At 28.9% G+C, this 22,323-nt stretch overlaps 1 protein-coding gene across 1 annotated transcript; it reads left to right on the top strand.

The window, feature by feature from the left end:
* Window positions 1–2,232: 2,232 nt before the first annotated feature.
* On the top strand, window positions 2,233–22,088 carry LOC129988778 (C-factor-like). Its single transcript, XM_056097048.1, has 5 exons — window positions 2,233–2,547; window positions 8,422–8,479; window positions 10,559–10,746; window positions 13,865–14,029; window positions 21,185–22,088. The coding sequence occupies exons 1-5, from the start codon at window positions 2,416–2,418 to the stop codon at window positions 21,407–21,409; spliced, it is 768 nt and encodes a 255-aa protein (XP_055953023.1). The 5' UTR covers window positions 2,233–2,415; the 3' UTR covers window positions 21,410–22,088.
* The last annotated feature ends 235 nt before the right edge of the window (window positions 22,089–22,323 follow it).

Genomic DNA, 22,323 nt, shown 5'->3' with positions numbered 1-22,323 from the left:
GATTTTTTTTTTTTTTTTTTTTTTTTTATGATTATAGTATTTTCTCTATGTTCATATAGTAGAAAGTAAAAATTAATATATTTTAGTTTTAACTTCATTGCTAAAACTTTCCTACATCAGTCGAAATCTATTAATAAAATTATACAAAATAGTTACTATAATATTTAATAAAAAATATCGAATAATTAATCATTCTGAACAATATTGGATCACAGAACAATATTGGATAATTTATTGCTTCTCCTACGGCTTCATTGGATGACCTATAATTGCCTGTGATATCCATTATGTATGCCGGCGTCTTCCTCGTGATCTGGGCGTCCCGGGTTCGAATTGTGGGCATGGTTGTTGTTCATCTGTGTTCTATCTGTGAGGTGTGTGAATGTTCCCCCCTGTAAAATGGGGTTGTGCAAGCGAATGTGTGTGTTTCATCTTCATATGAGCTAGAAGTCAGACTTCTGCCCTCGGGTGCTCAGGGATCTTTACCCTCAGAAGCTACTGCACCCCCTTTCCGTGGTAACGAGGACACGACATCATCATCATCATCATCCATTATGTATGTATCATTATTTCATATATGTTCCATAGTAAATGTCGGTTTCATCAACATCTTCTGCTCTCAAAAATTTCCGATTATTGTCGTTAAAGTCTTCACCAATAACCACTTTAAACCGTATTATTCCATTCACCCACAACAATTTATCAGAGAGATATCCTAGTTCTATCGTGATAAAGGCTATTCCACAACCACAAATCTATTTTTATCTGAGCGCATCTTATTGTTAGATGGAGAAAAAAAGTTTTTATACCGAATTTTTTCCGACATATGTAATTCTCTACCAGCGAAATATCCAAATTCTATCCCAGGAACTAATTTTACTAAAAATACAATTTCTCTTTCATTGGACAATCTTGTAGTTAGGAAACGGAGGAGCTTTTTCAGTCAGATTGTGTTGCCAAGAAAATCTACTATTTATATAATAAATTATTCAACTTAAATAAATAAGACTTATAAGAAATTTGTTTTCTTTTATGCTGGGGGATTCGCCCCCCCCCCTGACCCTTTTCGCTCACCAATCATGATGTTGAACTCGAATCATGTATGTCCCTAGGTTAGTGTAGTTCCCTAAAGGATTGATTCCTTTCCTCCAGGCAACAAAACTAAATGAAAACAAATTGTTTCAAAAATGCCATGAACAAAAAAGCTCAATTAAAAAAAAAGCATTGTTTAAAATTCAGAAGAAATCACATCATAATTTTAGTTCTTTCGGCAGGAATAAAGAATTAAATAAGAAATTAAAAAATTTAAAACAAATTCAATAAAAATGTTCTTAAAACCATTAAATCTTTCTTCGCATTTTTAATTCATCTGATATTGCTGAACACCACCCCCATTATTATTATTTTTAAAAACAATGCAGGGTTGGCACGTGTGTTGCTTAGGCATTACAGTTACTAATCGAGAGATGAAAAATTTCCATTAATCAGAAGAAAAAAAATTTTCTTTAAAGCGGAAAGCGATATATTAGGGTTGCCCCAAAAAATGTGACTAAAAGTAGAATTAATTATTAATGCTGTTTTAAATTCATCTCTTGTTAATTTTAAATTAAATGAAGCTTTATTCTTTTTTCTTTGTCACCATTTTATTTTCTTTGTCGCGATATAAAACTTACTAAGACGTAATGATAATTTTCATTAAATATTTCAAACAATACTGACAAAACAAACCACAAATATCCTGAATCAGGTGACTCGCTACCTATCAGTCACAAAATGATTGAAACACAACGTTTACAAAAAAGAGTTTTAGATTAATGTTCACCCATGGAATAACAGCCTTTGTCACTATATTCCATACTGTTTACATTCAGGTTCAAAATCAATTCATGTTTCTTTAATTATTAAAATTATTTAATATATATTTTATTTAATATTAATATAATATTTTTATATATATTTTATTTTTTTAATAATGCGTAATCATTAATATCATTTAATAATCATTTAATTATCATTTAATATTTATATAATTCTTTAATATATAAATTATTTGATATCTCAATTTCATCTCTTAAAATTCGAATAACATCAATCATTAATTCTAGTGGAAGGAAGGAAAAAAAATTGCAAATAAAAGCCGGATTTTAACCGAAGGAAGTGAAAGAACGCAAGGCCAAACTCGTGTCTTTGACACTTCCTGATTAAATACGATGCATAACAAATCGTATCAGATGGTTTACTTTTTACTTGAATACAAACTTTTTTTTGCACCCATTGTGCAATTAATACTAATAAATCAATAATCCATAATTGTACCAATCTTTTCAATTGAATCAATTTGAAAACTTTATAAGAGAATTTATTGAGATTTCTTTTACTTAAAAAAGAAATCCTTTTCTAACTTTAAAGAGAGAAATGGAAGTCGAGAGTGTACTGGTTACAGGAGCTAATAGGGGAATTGGTCTGGAATTTGTGAGACAATTAGTAAAACTGGATAAACCTCCTAAATTAGTCTTCGCAACTTACAGAAATGAAACTTCTATCCAGGTAAGAGATGTTTGTGCATTTTTTTATACTTATTTATTTAATCTAACCAAATTCATGTTAGTAAACATGAAGTTTTTAAGCTGTTTTTAGATTTGTTTCTTCATATGCTAGTCTATTTTTTGTATAATATTATACTATTTTAATGTTTTTTTCGGAGCTTAGTTTTTAATTAATCAGTTAATTCAAAATAGTCATTTCATTTCATTCTCGTGGCGCCATCTGGTAACAAATGTCAAGATTTTTTAATATTTATAATAAGGAATAGCAAATTAGGGATAAATAAGTAAAAATTTATCCAAATAAGAAACCTTCATACATTACAAAATAATTTTTTAAAAATTATTTATATTGAATTTATATTTAACCAAATTTTTTACATATTTGTAAAGATGGGACGTTGTAACAAATTTCTCGCGTACTTCCTGAAGTGTTAGAGTTTTAAATTTTGTTCAGTATGAGCTTTCAGTGCCAATTCAAATTTTTATATTTTTAATTAAATGAAGAATTTTTATTAAATTTTCATTCCACATGCAAAGCGACATCTGCTAATGCATTTGTGGAAAATGAGTAATAACGAAATTCCAAATATTTTTTTTTTATAATAATGAGTTATCAAATATATTAAATAATAAAAACTAAAAAAAAATAATAAAGAAAGAACAAATCTTTTTCGAAATGTTTTTGTTAGTGTATTAAAACATTAGAAAATAATATTTTTTTATAAACCTGGTTATCAAAACATAATCGTGAAGTCATGAAAAATAATTATACAGGAAAATTAAGGTGCGATATACATTCGATATAATGTCAAACTTGCCTACAGATTAAAAATATACTGTAAAGTGATTCAAATTACAATTTTCTTAGAAAATTTTGTACCACACATTTTATCTTATTTTCCTTTTTTCAACTACTTTCATGTGTGCTAATAAAAGTTTATTTTTTAACCCTTTAATCATCGTGTGTCCTGCAGGCTCCGATTTATTGCTTCTCAAATTTATAAGCTAAAACTAAATCATACAAAGACGCTATAATGTGAAACAAAGTTACACAAAATGTTCAAACAACTCAAGTATTCTCTGGATTCTTAATTGAATCAATAAGACAACACATTCCTGTAAGGCACAATATCATCCAATTAGATAATAAAATAAAACAGTTACTTGATAAGTAAACGAACTTGAAGGTTTGATAAGAAAACTTCTCAAGTAAATTTAATTTTGTAAACTAGAAGTCTATATTTGAGGTTCGTCCTCTGTTTACAATCTGAAAAGTTTTCAGAATAATTAAATCTATGTGCTAATTCGGATTTTTTTTTTTTTTTTTTTCATCATTTTGCAACGACTTTTGAAACTAGCAAAGTTTGGTCTAGACTTGTTCAGGATGAAACTCTGTCTTTTATATCCGCTGATGATTAAACAATTGCAAATTCATTTACCAATAAATGTATTAAAAGAGAAAATTATTTCAGTGTTACATTAATTAGTCTGCATTCATTTCTCTCCATACTTATTTTCCACATTGTCTTTTTGGTCTTTCAAAGTTATATAAGCGTTACTATTTTATCTGTTAAAAATAAGGCTTTCGTATAAGTATAAAACATAATGGATAGCGTAGTTTCATAAGAAAACTATGCTACTGAAATCGTTGAGAACATGATAGATTGTTTTAATAGATAAACTATTGTTCAGTTTACACCAAATTTGTATATTTCTCTCAAATTTTGAACGGAATCCATTCATCGAACCCACTGGCTGTATAGCTGTCCGAAATGACAAATAACTACATAATGAGAAAGCTATATAGGCGAAATTTGGTGCACAAATTTAACTTCTAAAGTGTAGATTTCGATCAAGCTTTGAACAAACTTCGTCTTGGAATTGAATGTCCGTCAATCTGTACATTCAGATTTATGTAGAATTTAAAAATGCAGCAATTTAAATAAATGAAATTTGGCATACGTTTGATTGTATAAAAATTTGGTTTCCTTGGACAGCTTTCAACCAATTTCTTTTATACAGCTTTGATATTTAGGTGTAAAAATTAGAAACTAAATTTTACATTAATAATTAAAAAACAAAAGAATGAAAATTGCAATAATCCATATATATCATTTTTAATATGTTGATGCTTATTGGATACTAAATGTTGCATACTATTTTCAAATAACTTTATGCAATATTTATGATTAAAAATCGTGTAAAATGCTCTAAATTCCAAATCGCTGGACCTACAGTCACCAACTGTTGCAAATATTTCGTAAACTTTAAGTCTCCCTAAGAAATAATTTTATCAAATTTTTATAAAAATTAATAATTATCGGAACTTTAATATTTTTCTTTGATATCTTCTGGCCATATTATAACAAAAAAAACTATTATTATATCACTCTAATAATAAAAAAAGTAAGCTTTTTGATGATTCTTTTCTTTTGCCTTTGAAAATAAAAATTTGAGTACTAGTGGTGCCTACGTACTTGTCCAAGGTTCACATGACAAGGGAAACAGCACCGTTATTAGGGAACATGCTAGAAAATTTCGAGAAGATTACGCCCGCTTGTTATTTTCTTGAATAGAGGTAAAGCAATCGAAAGTAAGCATTGTCACAAAAAATCATAACTGAACCAAGAACAGTTTCTATGATTAAAAGTAAAATATTTAAAATAATATAAAGGCAACGAATTAATACTGAAATACTTTCGTGTTGCGATGTTATAAACAAAAAGTTTCAAAGTCCTTTAAAATTTTTTTCAAACTTGTGAATTAAAATTTCTGCTCCTTTTACAAAATATGGGATTAAATGTTTATATGAATTGCTGTGAAATTCTTTTTAAAAACAAAGAATGTTTATAAGCCACAGTACTAAGATTACAATCATAAAGAAATGCACCTATTGCCAACAATGTTGCGGCGACCTTGAATTAACGGATGCTTCCAGGAAGTGAGATAGGAACAACAACATCTTTCCTTCCGTATTTATTCAAAACCTGAAGCAGGGGGAGGCGGCCGACGTAAACTTTATTGCCCAATATAACAAGCTGTTTCTTGATAATAAACAAATAATATATATATATATAAAAAAAAATTTTGAAGTCAATTCCTACTTAGGTCAACAAAGAAACAATTTTAGTTTAGTTACTTTTTATTAAATAATTGCCCTTTAATATTTTATATGATTTTTTATTAAATAATTGCCCTTTAATATTTTATATAATTTTTTTCCAGCAATCTATATACTTCGCCACTGACGATATTTATTCCTAAATTTATATCCTGCTAAATATCTTATATAAGAGAAAATTTTTTGAACTGTATAAGCTATATCAGAAGTCCATAAAAAGATCATATCTACTGATATGTCCTTCACTGATGCAAGTTCTTTTATTATCATTAGTTTTAAAAAATGCGATTTAAAATAATGTGTGAACAAAAATGATTTATTAGTCAATATGACACTATCGTGCTGCCATCTACTGGTCTATTTTTTTTCTTCCATATAAAACAAAAATTAATTACTTAAATTTAATTAATGAATTAATATTTAACATCAAGTGTCATCCACTACAAGTTTAAAAAACTATATTTGAACTTGAGTGGATGATTAAAAAGTATTTTATTAACGATTGAAAATTTGAACAAGATATGTATATATATATAGGGGGAGTGTGAACTAATAGTAGGAATTTAAAAAAAAGAAGTAACATCGCCATAAAAGAAATTGAAAATCACGACCCTACACTACCAAAAAAACTCAAATGAGACCTCGCCATCTCCTTCATGCCTAAGTCTTCATCATAGCTTTTCCACGCCGACAAGAATTTGGACCGAATTTGCTGAAAAACATTTGTAAATTCTGTCATCTTTCTTTTTTTTCTGAAATATTAATTAAAAGTTACTTTTCTATGTAAAACCTTTACTTATCTGAGCACAACCACTTACTAAGTGATCTCAATACACAATCATTAAACGATTTACTTGTTGTTTGCTAAAAAATAAATATATCCTCCTATTTTGTTCGGAGGTTAAGAACCTTGAGTTCAAGAACTCCATGAATTCTCGTAATCGAAGCCAGTAAATTCGGTCGGCAAAGTCGGTTTATTAATATTGGAAAAGAATCCATTCAAAGATTATGGATTCCGGTTATCCGAATTATCATTAACCGATCAATGATTTATTATAGATTATTATGAGAATTAGATTCCTTTGATTTGGATACAAAAACAATATTTTTTAAAAAATAATAAAAGGAGCAATATAATCTCTTATTACCTATATTTATATGCAATTGTAATTGTACATATTGTTTCTGTCTTCAGTTACTTTTATGATGAAATCAGTACTTCAACGTTCCAGTATTCTTAGATTGCATGAGACAAGAAAATGAAAGAAAGAGAAATCATTTGTGCTGAATATATTCAATGCTCACCGAGTGAAAAATTATCAAATGGTCATTGCTTCTTTTCTTTGTATTCTGGGTTTTCTTCTTTTGTTCCCATTATTAATAAATACAATAATAACATTTCCAACTTAAAAAAATTATTTTAATTTGAATTTAGTATTCTTAAATAAACATTTCTTCAATTAATTTTGATAACATGTTTTATTATTTTTTTTTAATTTCATTATGGGTGCTTTTTAAATAATTTTAGTATTTTAACAAGTGTTCTATATCTCCCCATATTAGTGCAATGTAGCCATTACGTCATTAAAACCTCACATAAACCAAACAGCCAAAAATAACCAATTTAACTTATCAAAATGATTATTTTAACTTCAATTTAGTCTTCTTAACTATTTATCCAGTCAACAAAAATGATTTATTAGTCAATATGATACTGTCGTGCTGCCATATATTGGTCAATTTTATCATCTTTATCTATCCAGTCATCGGATCTATCCAATCAATTTTGGCATTTTTTATTGTTTTTTTCAATTTCTCTATTAATGCAATGAAATGATTTTATAATTTTAGTAACTTTTCTATATTGCACGCACTTCATGATTGGTGTGAGATAACTCTCATGAATTCTCTCATCTGCGTATACATATTATCAATAAATTAAATAGGTTAAAACTTTTTATATATTCTATGAATTTAAAATACATTATTGAAGCTATATTCTTTAAATGAAAAGCATGTTTTTATGTGGCAACCTTATGTTGTGCATAAAAATATATTCTAATAAAAAAATACATGGAAAATTTGCAGTTATTGTTCTTTTCAAAATTACATTCTTTATTACCATCCTTAGACGATTTTGAACCACAGGAGTACGTTTTCTTTTGACTATATAGAGACCGGAGAATTCCAGGTTCGATACATGGTACCCTTGAAGAACCGTCGTGTAAGATAATCTGGTGTCCGTTAAGTTTAACGGAGCCAAATATTTCCTTCTGATGTGTTGCGGAAGTTTTCAGGGAGGGACTGCCAGCTCAAGTGTTGTCCTTATCATCTGGCTGCAGCTCAAAATTAAGAGACTCGCCCCAAAATAGTCCTAGCCTTACTTTAAAACGTGACATTAATATAACTAAACTAAACTTCTCTTAGCTATTCTTTTCCAATGATGATTTTCTTTTCTTTTTTTCATTCAAATTTAATTTTATTTATTTAAGCAATACTTCTATTTATTGATTGATAAAAAGTAGATATATTCTCCTCCACCAGTCTCCAATTTTGGAGAAGACAAGAGAGACTGGTGCATCCGAAAAGGCGCGGGAAGGGGGGAGAGGCTCCATATCTGAAAACACAGTATAGTTAACTGTTTCTGTAACAAAAAGAACCTTTAAATATGCTTTTCCTTAAAGGAATTACTATAAAATTGCTTTTTATCTATGTTTCTTTAACTTAATAATTCGAAAATTTAATATTCCTTAGACTCTCCAGAAAATAAAAGAAGAATCTGATCAAACCGAAGTCATTTTAATCAAAATGGGTAAGTTCTGTTATTTCAGCACTAATTTACATACATAAATGTATTCATATAAATAATGCATACTATTAACTTGTACATAGGGTTATTAGATTCGATTCATTTCGCAGTGAAATATTTCGCCATATCCGGTTAATAAGTATCCAAAAACGTGAAATATTTTTTCCCATCCTTAGCAAAATTAGCAACATGGGAAAACGTTTATGCTTTAAAAAGATGAATAATATGTAAATGTAGAATACTTGAAGTAAATAATTAAAGATTTTTCTTTTAATAATATGCTTAAATGGGACTTAAGATTAGGTTTCCATGCCCAAAAGAAATAATTTCAATTCTGAATGATTTGGAATAAAAATAAAAGGATTCGACCTTCTGAGCAACTTCTGACATGAAAACAATTATATCATTTCCACTTTCATGTAAACGAAGTATACAAAAATAAAGTATTGTAATCATCAGAAAATTCGAGCTCGAGATTTTGCTGAATTCACACTCAGACTTCTCTGAGTTAGGAAAAAAACTTTTTTGGATTTACATCTGTCTACGACCACAATATCTCAAAAGTGCTTTGTATTACAATCATGAATTTATGAAAAGAAGAAACTCAAAATTTTAATGTCGATTTATTTCATCCGGGTGACATAATTTGTACAAGGAAAAAGTGATGATAAAAAGACGTTTTTTCGCATCGTGAGCCAAGTAACAGAATTTTTCCCTTTAGTTGTTTCATTAAGAGATTCTAATAGAAATTTTGTGTAAAGAGAATCTTAGGTATCTTTGAAAAACCTGCATAGGTGTCAAGGATTCTTATACTTTCACTTGTGGTATAGGAAAACAAAGAAAAGAGGGTTTTTTAGAAAGCGTATTGGTGAAAATTAAATAAAAATTGGGATTTTTTCAGAAAATAAGAGACAATTTGAGAACAGTATGATAAATAAAATAGTATGGACTAATAATAAAATAGTATTTTAAAATATCCATAACTATTAGGTAATACAGATAGTTATATGAATTAGTTATAGCTAGTTATGAATTAGTTATATGATAGTTATAATACTATATAACTATTAGGTAATAACCATCCATACTATTTTATAAGTATCCATACTATTTTTAGGTATATAATCATATCAGGTGGAGGCTAGACGTTTAAAGCTAATTCTTCCTCTTGGATACTAGGCCGCGGGTAACGCTGTGCGGGTACTGCTAGTATATATATATGTAATGATATTTTAAACTTTAATTTCACTTTAATTCATTTCCTCAAGGTTTTATCTTAATTTAGCCCATAGTAACTTCATTCTAAAAATATTCTCTTATTTTGTGATCCAATTCCACTTTCTCCACCTAATTAACTCAAGAGAAGCTTTGTAAAATTGCTGAATCGGCTAAAAGCCTAACTTTCCCACACTCCGAGTAAAGGTACAAAATACCGTTGATGTGACAGATTCTTTTTTAAAAGATCCCTGTGTTTCCCTTGCCTCGTCGGCGCGTGTAGCAAAAATCCCTATCGAAATCTCATTGTATATAAGCACTATGGAGAAATATTTTCCCTATCAATATCTCAGGTTATATAAGACCAGGGATAAAATGTCCAAGAGCTTTTCCCTCATTCCTTTCTATGTCGCTCTGTGTGCTCATCGCTTGCACCTATGCCTGCATCTTCAAAATGAAATAAAACGACGTCACGAAATTGAAACTCTTTCCACTGTCTTCAAAACTGTATTCTGCTTCACATAAAATAATGTTTATATATATATATATATATATATAAAGTAAAATTTGTTCAAACCTTTACGTTTCGATTTTATTCTGAAAAATTTTTGAGTCAGCCACTGCTTAATGTAAAAATATTAGGAAAAAATACAGTTAATTTATTTTTAATTTTTTGATACAATATAAATTTTGTGCCTGTTTAAACATGCTACGCATAAATTGCATGGCATGTATAACTCATCACTGTACAGTCGATCGTGACAAGTCTAGCTCTTCATTGGAGCGAAAAAGAAAGGCACAATGACGAGCATTGCACAAAATGCATTCATCAAAATTGAATTGTCCAGTTTTACTTCATTCTTACAGATATTCGAAACGCAAATGATATCGATAGTGCTCAGAAAGCCGTCGAAGAGAGAGTTCGGGACAAAGGACTGAACCTCCTAATCAACAATGCTGGAGTGCTGAAACATCAAGGCTTTCCGGAAATAACCGAAGAAAATTTATTATTTCACTTCACTACGAATACTATTGGGCCAGTTATGGTTTTAAAGGTAAATATGATTCATAGCTGCTTACTTTATCTGAAGAAGTTTTGTCATATCATCAAATCGTCCAAATGCCAAATAAAAATTTTGTAATAAAAAATAGATTAAATTTTAAGCACTCATGTTGCACTTTTTGAATAAGAAAGATAAAACAGCCAGATTTATGATGTAAAATAATGTGTGATATACTAAATATATTAAAATACGAAGGAAAACAATATGGGGTTTAAGTAAATCATATGTTTCAATTCGATAAGTAGAGATGCATATAAACTCTTGATAGGATTTTAAAAGTTTAAAAATAGAAATTAATTTACTATTGAAGTTATAATTTAGATTTTACCAAAATGCACACAGGTCTATAAGCGTGCTCTGTCTTAAAATTAAAAAGGTAAAAGAAAGAATTCATATGTAATATTTTATATTCAACTTCTTAATGGAATGTGCAGGATGATCATAAAATGAATTTGCTATTTGGAGGCAACCACAGTGAAAAGTAATGGATGAAACTGATCCAAATTTTACAAGTAAACTGTAGAAAACAATGAAAAAACGAATTTCGTGAAAAAAAAAAGTGAATAACGTTGCGATGTAATATTCTGTACACAGAAATGATCAGCTTACTGAAGATTTTGCAAATGGGCCAGAGTACCATGATATTGATTAATACATAATTATTTTCTGTCAGTTCCATAGTGTATGTCATTCACTTTGTGTGTTTTTTTCCATCACTCTAATATTAATGAAATTTAGCATAATCCATTTACTGTGTTTAAATTATAAAGAAATTTTTCAACACTGCTAAAATCTTTCTTATCGGTAACTTTTGTCTCCCCCTCCCCCAACTTTACTCCTCCCCTCTCTTGAGAACTCGTGGTATTCACGATTTTGCCCAGGTTTAAATTTTTCTTCAGGAGATTACTCCTTTATCTATACTTATAATAAAGCACAGAGTGTGTGTGTATGTGTTAGCACTCTACAGGTCAGACCGTTTGATCTACAGCTACCAGATTTGGCATATGTATATCTTGGAAGTCGGAAATGTGCACCTTGGAGCGATTTTTTTTAATTTTTAATTAGAATTTTAACTAATTAAAAATTAATCGAAATTTCGGCGTTTTTTCCGCTATAACTTCCTAAAATATTACAGCACAAAAATGATTTTTACGTCAAGTTAAAGTTCGAAAAATAATCTTTTCAATGATACTAATGTTTTAACCTATAAATTAAATTTCTATTTTTAATGAATTAATAAAATAATCATTTTTTTCAACAATTTATTTCGTGAGAAATAAAAATAAAATTTAACTTAAACGAGCACGTTACGCATGAATAGGGGAAAAATTAGCTTTTATCAACGTGTTGTCATCACATTGATAAAAGCTCCAATTTTAAAAAAATAAGTTAACTGTTATTGCAAATTAAGTATTTAAAAGTGTAATATTCAGCACGTGTCTCTATGAAATGAAATAATAAGAAGAAGAAATGTGATATTTTCTAAAAGGTAAATGCAAGACGAAGTTTTCTTTTAGATTATATACACTATTAAATCAATAAATCAGCTTTATTTGAGAGAAACATGGTTTAATATATATATCCTTTCAATTCAGGGTCCAATGGCTAATTTGTAAATCTTTAATAATAGAAATACATGTGTTAAAATGTTCTAAATGAAGTATATATATATTATATATATTGCAACATCAGTCAATAAATGCTCTAATAAATTATGAATGTTTCGTTTTTATCTAGATCCTCTGATTTGTAAATCATATTTAACAAAATATTCTTGAAACATTAATATTTTAAATAAAAAGTCACCAAAACTGACTGGATAATGAAAAGTTGAATATCACAATTCAATAAAAACGGGCGATTTTAGACCACTTCATCGATCGTCTCAAAGATGATACTCCAATCAGCACCCAGAGTTTCTCAAGATTGATTGGCCTAAGTTTATGAAAATGTTGATTGTTCTAAACTATTCTATTCAAAACGTCATAAATCAATTAGATTTGATAGAAAAAAAATAGAAAAATGTTTATTTAAAAGTTGAAGTGCCAAGAATATTTCGTATAACATGATTCCTTAGTATCAAAGGACTATATAAAATGTATATTTTATAGTTTTTTAAGTTATATTTATAGACCAAGCAAAATAAAATATTGTTATTTAAGTCATTCAAATTCTTTTGAAAGTAAGACTGAAACCTGAGTTTTATGATGAATCTAGGAAATTTTTATTGAATAATCCCTTGAGTTATTACATAAATTATGCAAGTTGTTCCGTTGTGCAAATAAGACTTCAATACCAAGAGACTATTTTCAATACTGAAAAAAATGTTTTTATTATTATTAAATTCAGTTTACCATTTCCACTTTAATTAAAAGTTGAAATTTTAAGAGACCTATAGACCTCACAGAAAATTAAAGTGTGATACATACTACAATGAACACAATGGTTTAAGGCCTCCATAACAGTATGAGTGAATTATATGACTAACTACTAAATTTGAAGCTTAAAAATAATTTGCTGAAGAAGATATTAAGAAAGCAACTTACAGGAAAATGTTGATTGAAAATTTTACAGAGCATTAATACTGGCTAACTGGCTGATCTCCAAAGGCGGCAAGTACGGCAATAAACGAGAAAATTTCTGGAAATACACTCATTATATACTAAATTTTGTTTTATATTTTAGCATGTAACCCCGGGGGCATGTCATATTTTCACCCAAAATTTCAGATTTCCAATAAAAAGTGCGAAGTTTAATTTAACCTCTTAACCGAACCCCCCGGGGGCATCTCGAAATGAGGATGAGATGCTTCCGGTATGGTGGTTGGATTTCACCACCCTGGAGGGTACACAAAAAGGTGGGGGATCTGACTTCTCCCATCGATGATGGGACATACTTCTTTCGGGAAGGGTTGTACCGATGGCCCTTAAGACTCAACCACAGTTCCCACCAGTTGCGGCGGTCCGGTCATTCAGTTTTCGCTATCCGTGTGCCTTCGAGCGGGTCGGAGAGTCAGTGATATGACTTATATTGTGGCATGTTATTATTTACACAAATATATCCAAATATTAATTTTATGTTTCTCTTCATAATGTCGTTTGTTTTTCAGAAAATGCTTCCCCTACTTCAGAGGGCAGCCATCCATAAAACTACTGGAATGTGCATTTCGAGGTCAGCGGTTCTCAACCTTTCTTCTACGCTGGGCTGTATTACCACCGCGATGGACGAAGTTTTCAGCGAATTTTTATCAGTGATGGGATACAGAGTTAGCAAGGTTGGTTGCACATAAACCTAATGCGATTAGATTCCCTGATATGAAAATGTCAGCATCGAAAGCAACGCGTTATATAAGTTATACTGCTAGGTTGGAAACATGAATTTGGATGAAAAGTCATATTTTTATTTCTTTATTTATTTATTTATTATGCAATTTCAACAAATAGGTAAGTTTCTATTAACCAGTGATATCTTTTATATCAATTAGAAACCAAGTTATAGCAAACTATCGGCATGTAAGTGATGCATATTTATAAGCATTTAAAAACTTGAAATACATTTTCTGACGAACGAGTTTTTCTCATAATAATGCTGTATGAGTATTGCCATGTCTCAAAAAATAATCAAGTTATCTTAATGACATTTATTATTAATGCTTGTTATGTTATGCTGGAATAGGGGTAGAGCGTCTTTCCCGTGATCCGGTCCCCCCGGGGGGGGCACCTCGAAATGAGGATGAGATGCTTCCGGCATGGTGGTTGGATACCGCCACCCTGGAGGGTACACTAATAGGTGGGGGATCTGACTCCTCCCATCGATGACGGGACGTACATCCTTCGGGGGGGGGGGTTGTAACATGGCCAGTGTCGGCCCTTAGGACTCAACCACAGTTCCCGCCAATGTTGCTGTTGCGGCAGTCCGGTCATTCAGTTTTTATGGTTTAAATCCGTGTGCCTTCGTGGCGGGTCGGAGAGTTAGATGGCTGACTTCCCGTGATCTGGGCGGCCTGGATTCGAGCATGGTTGTTCTTCATCTGTTCTATCTGTGAGATGTGTTAATGTACCCCCCTGTAAAAAGGGGTTGTGCTAAGCGAATGTGATGCGTAAGTAGCTAAGACGTACTCTTGGCCCTAGTTGGCGCTACTAAAAATAAGAGACGCTTCCTTGGCTTAAAATCGCTTGTCCATGGTAAGTGCCATTAGAAACAACAACAATATTATGCAGTATGTAAAGAATGTGAATGGTCTAGAAAGGGTTTTATGATTGCTTAAAGTAAATATTGATGAAAAATTCGATAATTTTATGGATAATTTCTTATATGACACACAAAAATTTTATTTTTGAATATACTTCTTAGATAACAGTTAGTTACACTCTAATTGATGTTACAAAGAAAAATTAAACGTTGTAACTTTGGTTTTCTCTGGAACTATCCTAGTTTTTGTAAATAAATGCTAAAATTTGCATCAAAATATGCTTTTTCTTCAAAAGCTTCATACTTATTTAAATAATTTATTCATCATTTTATCCTTATATTAATAAAGATACATCATATAAACATTAAAATATTTGTTTTTTTAATCCTCTCTGAACCTAGTCGGATACCTTAATTGCAGAAAATATTAGAATATCTTCATTTCCCACACATTTTTAAGATTGCATAGCTTTAGTAAAAGATTATTAACTTTATAGATTCCGAGAGTGATTTTAAAATAGGCTCTCCTCAATACATTAAATGTAGTGGCGGTTTCTTTTAACACTATAATATTTACATACTAATATACTATTTAATAAATTGCACCACTTAATATATATATATATGAGAACCACTTAAGATACTATTTAATAAATTGCACCACTTAATATATATATATATGAGAACCACTTAAGATACTATTTAATAAATTGCACCACTTAATATATATATATATGAGAACCACTTAAGATACTATTTAATAAATTGCACCACTTAATATATATATATATGAGAACCACTTAAGATACTATTTAATAAATTGCACCACTTAATATATATATATATATATATGAGAACCACTTAAGATAATATTTAATAAATTGCACCACTTAATATATATATATATGAGAACCACTTAAGATACTATTTAATAAATTGCACCACTTAATATATATATATATGAGAACCACTTAAGATACTATTTAATAAATTGCACCACTTAATATATATATATATGAGAACCACTTAAGATACTATTTAATAAATTGCACCACTTAATATATATATATATGAGAACCACTTAAGATAATATTTAATAAATTGCACCACTTAATATATATATATATATGAGAACCACTTAAGATACTATTTAATAAATTGCACCACTTAATATATATATATATATGAGAACCACTTAAGATACTATTTAATAAATTGCACCACTTAATATATATATATATGAGAACCACTTAAGATACTATTTAATAAATTGCACCACTTAATATATATATATATGAGAACCACTTAAGATACTATTTAATAAATTGCACCACTTAATATATATATATATGAGAACCACTTAAGATACTATTTAATAAATTGCACCACTTAATATATATATATATGAGAACCACTTAAGATACTATTTAATAAATTGCACCACTTAATATATATATATATGAGAACCACTTAAGATACTATTTAATAAATTGCACCACTTAATATATATATATATGAGAACCACTTAAGATACTATTTAATAAATTGCACCACTTAATATATATATATATGAGAACCACTTAAGATACTATTTAATAAATTGCACCACTTAATATATATATATATGAGAACCACTTAAGATACTATTTAATAAATTGCACCACTTAATATATATATATATGAGAACCACTTAAGATACTATTTAATAAATTGCACCACTTAATATATATATATATGAGAACCACTTAAGATACTATTTAATAAATTGCACCACTTAATATATATATATATGAGAACCACTTAAGATACTATTTAATAAATTGCACCACTTAATATATATATATATATGAGAACCACTTAAGATACTATTTAATAAATTGCACCACTTAATATATATATATATGAGAACCACTTAAGATACTATTTAATAAATTGCACCACTTAATATATATATATATGAGAACCACTTAAGATACTATTTAATAAATTGCACCACTTAATATATATATATATGAGAACCACTTAAGATACTATTTAATAAATTGCACCACTTAATATATATATATATGAGAACCACTTAAGATACTATTTAATAAATTGCACCACTTAATATATATATAGATGAGAACCACTTAAGATACTATTTAATAAATTGCACCACTTAATATATATATATATGAGAACCACTTAAGATACTATTTAATAAATTGCACCACTTAATATATATATAGATGAGAACCACTTAAGATACTATTTAATAAATTGCACCACTTAAGATATATATAGATGAGAACCACTTAAGATATATATAGATGAGAACCACTTAAGATAATATTTAATAAATTGCACCACTTAAGATATATATAGATGAGAACCACTTAAGATAATATTTAATAAATTGCACCACTTAAGATATATATAGATGAGAACCACTTAAGATAATATTTAATAAATTGCACCACTAAAGATATATATAGATGAGAACCACTTAAGATAATATTTAATAAATTGCACCACTTAAGATATATATAGATGAGAACCACTTAAGATAATATTTAATAAATTGCACCACTTAAGATATATATAGATGAGAACCACTTAAGATAATATTTAATAAATTGCACCACTTAAGATATATATAGATGAGAACCACTTAAGATAATATTTAATAAATTGCACCACTTAAGATATATATAGATGAGAACCACTTAAGATAATATTTAATAAATTGCACCACTTAATATATATATATATGAGAACCACTTAAGATAATATTTAATAAATTGCACCACTTAAGATATATATAGATGAGAAACCTTACAAGACACTCCAAAGAATTGATCATTTGATCCACAGCTATCAAATTTGACCGATAATTACTTCTTAAGTGATTGATGCTCAATTAAAAAGGGATTTTTCGAGTTTTAATTATAGATATATTTTATTGAAAATCAATATTTTAAAGTATTTCTCCTTAATAACTTCGGAGAAAATAATTGAACAATAATCATTTTAAAATTAAAAAATAGTTTTTCAATTATGTTAATTTTATTTCAGCATATTTTTTTTCAAATTTTAATAAAATTTTCAGATATTATGATGATATGATTCTTGTAAAATATAATAAAATGAAATATCATAATATTTTAATATTATATTAAAACATTGTACAATAAAAAAATTATAATTATTGGGGTTTTTTTCCTCCTTATTTTAAAAAATGTAGCAATTTTATTACTAAAATAATATAAATTAAAATAATGCTATACATATACATTGTACAGTAAAATGAATATTTATTTTGAAATTATCATAAAAAAGCATTATTTTTACAGCAAAACTTATTTAATATTAGAAGTTCTATGTCAAATAATTTGGATTTTATTAAGATGTATGTACACACTTGAAACTTCGAAAATCGTTCAAAATATCGAATATTTTTTTATTGCTTAATAATGTTCTCTGATCCTTTAGCTTTCAAACGATACCAAGTTGTTGTCAATATTCGAAATATTTCTCGAGTTATAATTATTTTTCTTGAGGTGCTTTCATTAAAAACTCTAGTTGCGGTTTTTTTTAAAACTCATTTTATGAAAAATGATATTTTTCTACTATGTTGCTTCATTCAAGCAATCATAACTAAACAAGAAATTAACGAAATACAATTATTTATATATCAAAATAATCTGTATGAAATAGCGGATGTTTTGTGCCTCAATCAAAGTTATATTTATAGAAATAAATTTTGTATAGCTATTTAAAAGTTAAAATGACAAAAAAAAATCTCGCTTTTTTTATTCATTGTTGATGAAAAAAATTTTTTAAAAAATTATATATTTTTATAACTTGATTGAGGCAGACAACATGAAGACTCATATGAGGCATCATTTCCAACTAGAATTGTGTGTCTGTATAAATTAGAATTTAAGATATCATGTTTCAAAAAATAGGCTAATTAGCTCTCATTTAATTAATTAATAATTAGTGTAATATGGTTTTTTCTCACTGAAATGAGTTTAAACATATATTAATGACCTACTGTGAAAAAACTGGATTTTTAAAGTTAAAATTTTTTAAAAAAAAATCTTCTAGTGTGTACGTAGAGCTTAATCCTTCATTGCAATATATTTTTTGAAATTCTTTTTATAAATCTATGAAAGGACAAGTAATTAAAGGATGTCTTACAATAATATACTTCCTTAATTGAGTGGCTGTAAATTTATGCGCATTCACACTGCAACGACGTTTAAGACTTTTTTTTTATAAATGTTATCATTATTATACTTATGAGCAAATTTCAAAAAAATAAATAAAGATAGACAAATCAGTTCTATAAATATTAGCATGCTACCATATTTTAGATTAGAGTTTTGAGTCTCCTTTAATAAATGATATATATATAGTTTTTTTCTTAAGTTTATAAAAACTACAACATAAACTTGTATTAAAAAATTTATGTAAACTGTTCCACAGTTTTTAAAGCCAATATTTATTACTTGAGTCTTTGTGAGAAAGATATTTTTAAGACGCAGAAAAATGCTGTTTAAAATAATTAATAAGAATGGTTCTAATTCCGTTATGTCAAGTACAATTAACAAATTTCTTGTAAATAATAAAAAGGAAGCGAGTTGCTTCCAGCCAATCAGAGTTATCATGAAGCACTTAAGTTAAATGTCTGATTTAATAACACCAAAATCAGTGGATTTGTTTACTTCCTAAAGGATTTTCCTGGGAAGCTGACCACCATTTAATTTTTTTTCACTTGATAGAAAATTCCAAAATCCATTCGAGAATTATCTGTGCTGAATTGCATTTTACCTAAAGTACAATATTTAAGACCTTTTTCACATTGTATATATAAGGTGCTCGATAAAGTCCCTTTGAATTCAACACAGGTGTCTATATAGCCAAGGAAGTAAGGTGTAACTATAGTATAGTGATTCTGCTGATATTATTGAGACAGGTTAAAGCGCACTTAGAGGTGATAAAAATTCAAAAAAAATAAAGCATATCAACCAAAACGACCAGTTAGAAAAATGCGTCCTATACCATAATAAAAAGGAAGAAAATAATCTCATGGAGTTATCAGTAAAATTAGAAGATGTTTTCCGTTAAAAATATGAATTTTATGTAAAATTCATATTTTTGTGACTTGAAAAAAGATTCCCCAATTAATCTCAGATTCCATTCCCTAAGTGCATTTTTCAGATATTTTTTTAATATTATTTTTGTTTACTTTCTTGCTTAACTTTCACTTCGCCGTAGCTTAACTCGAAAAAACTGTATGATAATACTGGAGAATATATATATTTTAATTTTAGAACGAACCCCTTTTCACGTCATGGAAAGTTCGTAATTTTAATCTGAAATATCACCACTAGTTTTATCGATAATTGCATGAAAACCTTTCCTGTGTTTTTATTATGGTATAAAGTGCATTTTTATGATTGAATATTTTGGCCGATCTCCTTCATTTTTATTTATTTAACTTTATTTTGCCTCTGGGGATGCTATAACCAGTCTCAAAAATTTCAGTATCGTCTCTTTACCATAGATGCATATTATTTCCTTGATTATAAGACATGCCATTTTGAATTTAAAAGGCTTAAAATAATCATTAATTACTCTGCATATATGTAATGTAACTCATATATTTTCTCTTAACTTATCTTAATGCAGCATATGATACAAGAATGTAAAAAATTCGCAATAGTAGGGAAGAACAGATGCCTGTAAGGATTAGTTTTGTTTAGTTTAGTTATATTAACGTCCCGTTTTAGAGCAACACTAGGGCTATTTTGGGACGGACCTCGTAATTTTGAACCGCGGTCAGATGACGAGGACGGCACCTGAGCTGACACCCCCCTCTCCACACCACGCCACACCAGTGGGAGGACGTTTGGCCAGGACGTTTAACATGCACCAGACCCGCTTACACGATGGTTCTTCGATGGAATCGGGTCTCGAACCTGAAACTCTCCGGTTCCGAAGCCGAGACCTTACCACTAGGCCACCGCGGCCCCTGATGCATGTAAGGAAGAGAATAAACAGAAAAAACCGGTTGTATCTATGAATTGATTTTATCACTGAGTGTAGCTAATGTGATTCATTTTCTATTTCTTGCATAACAGTGAAGAAAAAATATGTTATTGTATCGTTTTGTAAATTTATATCATTTGTATAATTAGTGCCTGTAATTAAATTGAGCTATAAAGATAAACTTTCTTATTTTATACAGATGGCCTTAAACATGGCTATGAGAATCGCAGCCTTTAAAATTAAAGAGCAAGGCATCTTGATAGTAAACATGTGCCCTGGCTGGGTGAAGACTGATATGGGCACGGATCGAGCCCTCATAGAAGTGGAGGAAAGTGTATCCGACATGATAAAGACTTTACCAGAGCTGAACGAATCTCATCACGGATCTTACTTGGACAGGAACGGAAAAGTCATTAATTTCTGAATAACACTGTTCCCGAACAAATATTTGCTTTTGGTTCTACCTCATATTTCAACTTCGAGTATCTCAGACTTTACCGAAGTCAGGATGAATCTCATCATAGTTCTTTACTTGGTAGGAACGGAAGAGTCCTTCCTTTTTGGATAAAAACTATTCTTAATAGACTTTTGATTCCAGTCCTACCTCGTATTTCATCTGTGAATATCTAAGACTTAATAAAATCTGAACCTACTTCATCGTCTTTCATACTTGCACAGGAATGGAAGAGTCATTCCTTTCTAAATAAAACTGATCCTGACAAACATTTACTTTCGGCTCTACATCGTATTTCATCAGTGAATATCTTAATAAAATCTAGACCAATTTCAACATGGATCTTACTTGGACAAGAACGGAAGAGATATTTGCTTTCGACTGTACCTCATATTTCAACTGCGAATAACTCATACTTTACAGAAGCTGAACGAATCTTACCATCGTTCTTATTTGGGCAGGAACGAAAGAGTCCTTCCTTTTTGAATAACCTATTTCAAACAAACTTTTGATTCTGGATCTAACTCATATTTCATCTATGAATATCTTTTCAGTGTCAAATGAAGTGTCATATTGTTTTGTCATGATTTATCTATTTTTGAAATCTCTCTATCAAATTATTGTTTTGAACTGAATCTTAAAAATTGATGTATAAAAGTGTAGTTATAAAAAAACACATGACGAAATGATATTAATAAAATTAATAAATTGAAATTGCCTCTTTGATTCGCCAATCCATTTCCTAATATATCATTATGTAAACGTCATTCGACATATTTTTTAAATCATACAAAATCTTTTGAGAACATATCAGTAACATTTTAACCTACATCTGATAACTGCTAATATTAAATTTCATTCATAATATTCTTTAAGCACTAATT

Source organism: Argiope bruennichi, chromosome 10, assembly GCF_947563725.1.
Source record: "Argiope bruennichi chromosome 10, qqArgBrue1.1, whole genome shotgun sequence".
NCBI classification, from domain to species: domain Eukaryota; kingdom Metazoa; phylum Arthropoda; class Arachnida; order Araneae; family Araneidae; genus Argiope; species Argiope bruennichi.
The sequence above is the reverse complement of the archived record's forward strand: the minus strand, read 5'-3'. Positions and strand labels throughout refer to the sequence as shown.

Excerpts from the sequence above, each read along its gene's own strand:
- LOC129988778 (XM_056097048.1), top strand. The coding sequence starts at position 2,416 with ATGGAAGTCGAGAGTGTACTGGTTACAGGAGCTAATAGGGGAATTGGT. Across the intron at positions 8,480-10,558 it reads AGTCATTTTAATCAAAATGG|ATATTCGAAACGCAAATGAT; the intron begins GTAAGTTCTGTT and ends TCATTCTTACAG. Across the intron at positions 14,030-21,184 it reads TGGGATACAGAGTTAGCAAG|ATGGCCTTAAACATGGCTAT; the intron begins GTTGGTTGCACA and ends TATTTTATACAG.